We start from the raw sequence: 6160 nt of genomic DNA, 5'->3' as shown, positions 1-6160 counted from the left end.
GGGAGACTGAGTCTTCTTTTGTTCACCACCTACTTGCTCACATCTTGTGCAAGAAACTGAGCACTTAAACTGCAAAACCTAAATTCAAGCCATCCCAGCCCCTCAGTAACACAGTGACAACATCTGCACAGCAGAAGTAGAGTACAGAAAACCCCACAAACACTTTATCAACATGTGGAACACTCTACGGACTTGGCAGAGGAAAATACTCAAGGATGCTTTTAATGGGAAAGTCAATTGCAAACCTATTCCATTTTTTCACCTAACGGAACTTTTTGTGGGTTTTTAACACTTGGAAGAGACAAGAATACTCAGAATTGATCATTAGGAAAGTGCTACAAAAATGATATTATACTTAAAAGATCTCATTTTCAAGGATTTCTTAAATCTGGGAACACTGAAATGAGACTAATTCAGGTAACAAGGAATCTCTGGAAGCTGTGTGGTCCAACTCCTACCCAAATCAGGGCCAACTCCTTCACTAGATTCCATTGCTTAAAATTATATTGGGTTTTAATTATCCAAGAGGCTAGAGATTGCACACCCTCTTTGGGGAGCTTGTTCTCACATTCAATCAACTCTTGTGATTACTTTTTTTTTAACTCAAGATATCTAATTGGTACTTCCCTTGCTGTTCATTTCCACTCATCCCTTTTACTATGCTCTCCAAGAAGAGTTTGTTTCTGTCTTCATTACAACCCCCAATTAGGTAGCTGAAGATGGCAGAAGGGTTTCTACAACCAGTATCAAAACTCTTTTGTTTAGAAATACAATGAGGAAATTCCTCCCTATTGAAAGGCTTTTGAAGAACAGACAAAATTAACAGATCCTTATTAGAAACAATTACTTCCACTATGATGAAGCTGAAGCAATGCAAAACAAAACCAAGAAAACACTTGGTTTGTAAATTCTTGGAAAACACAGAAGCAGCATGCATAGTGATTACTGGCACAGTAAGTTACTACTGCTCCTCCTGCATCCTAAAGAACATTTCCTGCTTAGTATCAGAAGTCAGTATTTGGTCTGTTAACTTACTGAAGGATCTACAAGTCAGAGAAAGCTGACAGAGTAATTTATTACAGCTAACCCAGGTTTGGAGTGGAATGCAACAGGGAGGCAGCAACTATGAAATGCAACTCTGTGTCAGCCTAAGGAAACTCCTATGTTCACCCCTTTCTCAGCTTAAGGGATCCTGCCAATGGGAAGTTGCTTACAGCAGAAGCACTTTTGAGAGGCAGGAGGAAAAGGGACAGACCCCAGCAAAGGCCTCCCTTTCAACTTCCTCCAAAAGTTTAACCTGTCAAATTTACCAAACACATTTAAAAGGTCTGGATCATGAACCCTGTGTTAGGTGAGATGATGGTGAGCACTTGTGTGAGGAACCAAACAGTGAAGAACTGACAGACAAACTGTACTGCCTATGTATTTACTATAACGACTGGCTAAAGCCTACTATGCTTTGGTACTTAAAAGAGCAGAAACAACATTGCCCACTGGTATTATACCATGCTTACCTGCGACCACATTCTGAATATTTACCAATATTTTTTAATATTAAGGCAGCTGTTAATCGGATGTGTTTAGTGATTGGTCCCTCTTTTTCATCCTGCAAAAGTGAAGAGAAAAAAATAATTAAAAGCCCTGTAGTAGCAAGCAACAGTTAATGTCTAATACTTGAGTCAAACAATACTAACTGTGAAATCTCTGAAGACAAGGTTTCTGGATCCCCTCCTTAATGCCATTAGGGCAGCACTCGGATGATTCACAATGGCCTTCTGTGGTCTTGGAGTAGAGGCAGTACCCCCTGCAGCTGGCTGCCTATGTTAGTAAATAAAGAGTTAATACAAATATGCTTTGCACCACTTTCTAGAAGATTAACAACTCTGAAAATTTATTTTGACAATTTTTAACTTATCTAAACAAACACACAAAGATCTATTAATATTTGGTGCTGATATGTACTTTGTCTTTTTGTTTCCACAGAGATAAGCAATTATTGCAAAGGCTCCAGAAGTGTCATGGGCTTTACTTTATGTGCAAAAACACTTCTCTTGAAGAAGTGCTGCTCATCACCCCTGACATTTGTGATGAAAAGTAATATATTGTACTAATGACACAGCCACTTCCTGAAGTGAATCTACTTAAAGGGATGTGTTACCAGAAAGGCTTTAACGGGAACTGTGATAGCAGCTATGCAAATGTCACCTGAGATTTGGCCAGAGAATGCCCTGAAAATATAGCTATTCAAAACCTGACACAGCTCATTGTGACCATTAGACACTAAGACAATACAAAATATGTATTAACTGTGCTTAGTGAGAAGTAATATAAAGTAACGTGATTGAAGTTATGATCTAAGACAAAAAGCATCTAATTTTTAAATCAGATGAAATATTTGTAAAACCAATTACCTGTTACTGCAGCTTTCAGAGTGAGATTAATGTATTAAGCAGGGTATTTTATAAAGCTGTTACAAATAAAAAAATAGCAGAAGCAAATTCTCCGTTTTCAGTATTAACACCTCAGTCAAAGCTCTATTTCATGCAAAACTTTGAAAATACTCAAACAATTAGAGTTTAGAATGTATAAATATGCAACTTCACCTGAAGAGTAAGACTCATATTATGATTTCAAAGCAAAGTTTTCCAGTAGCAATGTGAAAACTATCTTTTCATACCCTAGTAGAAGTGCAAGCAGTACTTACTGGCAAATGTAGCAAAAATCAAAAACAAATGTTCCAATTTTTTAAAAGAAAGGTAAGGCAATATTCTAAGAATAAAACTTGGACTGTCTGCTCATAGAGACTTTCTCCATAATCTGAAGTTGTAACAACAAGGCAACCTAGGTAAAGTTTAAAGAAGGGTTCCTATGAGTGGTTTTAAACCACAAAACAGAAAATTACTAAGTAGTAACAGATTCCTCCCTATTAGCTCATAATCCTAAATGGAAATAAGAGTTTGAAAACCTTTATGGAGTAAAGGGAGACGGGCAGGGACTGAACTGAAGAACTGTTGGGCAATGACATTTGTGTATAGGAGACTGAGTACCACAGTAAAGGAATTATCATCTTCATTTTTAATTTCTGGAACATTTTTGGTTTCCTTATATTGAGAAGAACAAGGATTCATCAATGGAAGCTGTTCCGAATGTCTCTCTTCGACAGCTATCATACCATAATTTTATAAAGCTGAAGTACTTGATTCTAGAAACATTGAAAAAGCGACAATTGCAATAAATTAGGAAGTTATTAAAAGGACTGTCTTATTTTTTGACTTTGGAAACAACATAGTTCATGAAGAGTTACAGAGACATCAAGTAGACTGACTTGTATCTGTGGACAAGTATCTCTCTCAAGAATCTCTCTTATTTCTTCAATTTATTTAATTATATTATCAACTTAACTTCAAACCATACCATTCACCTTGTGATTTAAAGTTATCTCCTGTCCCACTCCCCACAGTGCATGAAGAATATTTTTGGTAGCTCACGCTACCACCTTTGCTTCAGTGGCAACAAGGAAAGAAAGTAATGTGAATCCAAAAAGATTCAAATGCAGAAAGCTACACTCAACACCAAGTTAATTGCTACTGCTACCTGACCCTTCAGAATGCAATATTCAGCTATCTCTGAAAACCAGAAGAGGAAGAGTTAGTATAATACAACTTTAAAAACAAAGAGATACAGAATTAAAGGTATACAACCAAATTTGTAATGCAGCTTGACTTTGACTACCTGGTTCTAGCAAAAGCCACTACAGATTTTTTCAGGTATGGATGGTGTTATGACAGACAGAAATTATGAGGGGAATTATGAGGGGAAAGGGCACTTGTTTCACTGTTCCACTGATTTTATTTCCAGCACCAGCAATACTCACACTATGTGCATTGTGCTGTTTTACTACATGGTGAGGAACTAGGTGAAGCAAGCTGGCCTAAAGTAATGCCTAAAAAGTTGATGGCTTATACATGCTTCATCTCAGCACCTGCTTTTTAAAGATGTTTCAGGTCCATACGAGAGCTCAGTTGTATGGACTCAGTGGTGTGCTGATGTACCTGAGAAGTTTCTTGGACTCAGCAGAAAGTGTATTAAGGCAAAACCTTGTTGTAAGTCAGATTTCAGGCATGACTGTAAAGCCAGCTTGAGGTGACTTCTTGGAGCAAGGTTAGGGTTTCATTTGACAAGTCACTGATTCTGGAAAGCAAATTATGAAGTCTTGTCTCCCTCATGTAGCCAGATGCTATTTTCAGATGTGCAAACATAACAGCACTGTGTGCTAAGATTATGTGGGTTACACATTACATATAATCAAAACATTCCTGTTTGTTGATTTCTTTTAAGGTAAAAGAGAAGTAATGGAGACAGGAGGGAAGAGAGTAAAAGCAACAGACAGGGAACCTCTATGATTTCACAAAACAGCTGAGTGCATTCACTGCCCTGAGTGCTGACAGAGAAAGGTTTCCAGCCCACCTCCTCTACTGGTGTTCAAGGGACTGCAAGGCAAGTGTATTCCACTCATCTGGCAAACTCACTTTTTATCAATTAGCTTTTTTTAAAAAATAGAATTGATTTACCATGAAATCAAACAAAAACTAAAACTAGTTCTCTCACTGTAAGCAGAGCACAACCACAAAAGAGAACAAGGGATGGCATGGAAAGTCAGAATACTCTACACTTTAAGTAGTGGAGTGCTCTTATTTCAACTTGTATTCTGAAACCACACCCTTAGCACCTTGTGATATGGCAGTCTCAATATTTCTGTGAGAACTGGTTATGCACATAAACTCCTGCTTTCTGAATCTGACCTAATTAGGGATTTCTGCCTTACAAGTTCTGTAGGAAGGTTTTTTCTAATATGAGCACCTGTGCCAATTTTAAAGAGGCCTTTGAGAACACAGAGCTACTGGATGTGTTATCTGTGTGACAGAACATTTTTGAAAAGGCAGAGTTGAGATCACAACATACTAGTAGATAGTATCAGCCCTATGCTTCCCACTTACCCAGTATTTAAGGCTACATTAGCATCATTCTTCATTTTGTGGTTTTTCAGAGATGAATGTTGTCCAGTGTAATGGAACAAGACACCATAATACAATTGTAAAACTATGTTAGGGTGTTTGTTTATAGAAAAGAATAAAAGGCCTCACAAATGAAATTTCTCATCTTTCATACCCAACTTCCACTGCTGCCTCTGGCAGCTTGGCAATAATTTAAGTAGCCACAGTTCAGACTGCAAAAATCTGCCTGAGACCATGTAATTACATCTTCAGGTTGCAACAAAGAGATTCCAGTCAGTTACTAACAAAGACCTAGTCTTAATACATTTATACAAGTAACTGAAGCCTAAATAATTCCAATATTTACATAACCATCCCCACAACCCCACAGCAACGGGATTGCACTCCACAATATTAATTCCAGATGGTTAAAACCATTTTGGGAAAGAGGAGAGCCAAGGCTAATTCCAGGTAGCAGCACAAAATTAGAAGACTCAGAGGAGCTGGTATTTATCTTGTTTGCTTGTTTAAAGAGAAGTTCATTACAAGAGTCCCTGGACCAAATCAGCCCAAATTTAGACCACAAACCTGGAAAGAATACAGCAAGTTACAAGTTAATCCATCTCAGCTGCATGAAAGGGCTGAAGTATATGCAACAAATAACTTTCCATTTGGATTATAAGCACTTTCCTGTTACCATAAAAGTTCTAAAATGCTGACCAGTTGGGAAAAATCATAAGAATATGTTGAGAACAGCATTCATCACAGAGTACTGACCATATGCCTTAAAGAATTAAGTTGTTTTTCTGGTAACCAACCACAACAGAATCTAGTCTCTCTTTTGCCCATTTTGTCTTACTGTAATGGACCTCAAATCTGATTACTGTTACAGACTCTACATATGCAGAGTTTCACCCAATAAACCAAGCTAGAAATAGACATATTATTCCAATAATTTGTAATCCTCTTATTTTCACAACTGCTACTGGGGCTCAGCTCTCTTACTTGTTGGGAGGTTTCTGATTTCCTGCTTGTCCATGTTCATCTTGTTTTAATCCTGCTAGCAAAGCATCTCTGGAACAGTGCTTATCCTGTTTGGGGAAAAGAGAAAGGCAGTAAGAAAGGTGTGTGAAAATTTACTATGGAATTCCTATTCTTTTCTGAAG

General features: G+C 37.6%; 1 protein-coding gene across 1 annotated transcript in view; it reads right to left on the bottom strand.

Moving 5' to 3' along the window:
• Positions 1-6160, bottom strand: part of ARID2 (AT-rich interaction domain 2) — a 107652-nt gene that overhangs the window by 2447 nt on the left and 99045 nt on the right. The window contains exons 18-20 of the mRNA XM_030450569.1: positions 6000-6085; positions 1695-1818; positions 1515-1606 (exon numbers count right to left, since the gene is read on the bottom strand). Of these exons, the coding sequence (XP_030306429.1) occupies positions 1515-1606; positions 1695-1818; positions 6000-6085 (302 nt within the window). The remainder of the gene's footprint in view (positions 1-1514; positions 1607-1694; positions 1819-5999; positions 6086-6160) is intronic.

Source organism: Calypte anna, chromosome 1 (genome assembly GCF_003957555.1).
Source record: "Calypte anna isolate BGI_N300 chromosome 1, bCalAnn1_v1.p, whole genome shotgun sequence".
Lineage (NCBI taxonomy): Eukaryota > Metazoa > Chordata > Aves > Apodiformes > Trochilidae > Calypte > Calypte anna.
The sequence above is the reverse complement of the archived record's forward strand: the minus strand, read 5'-3'. Positions and strand labels throughout refer to the sequence as shown.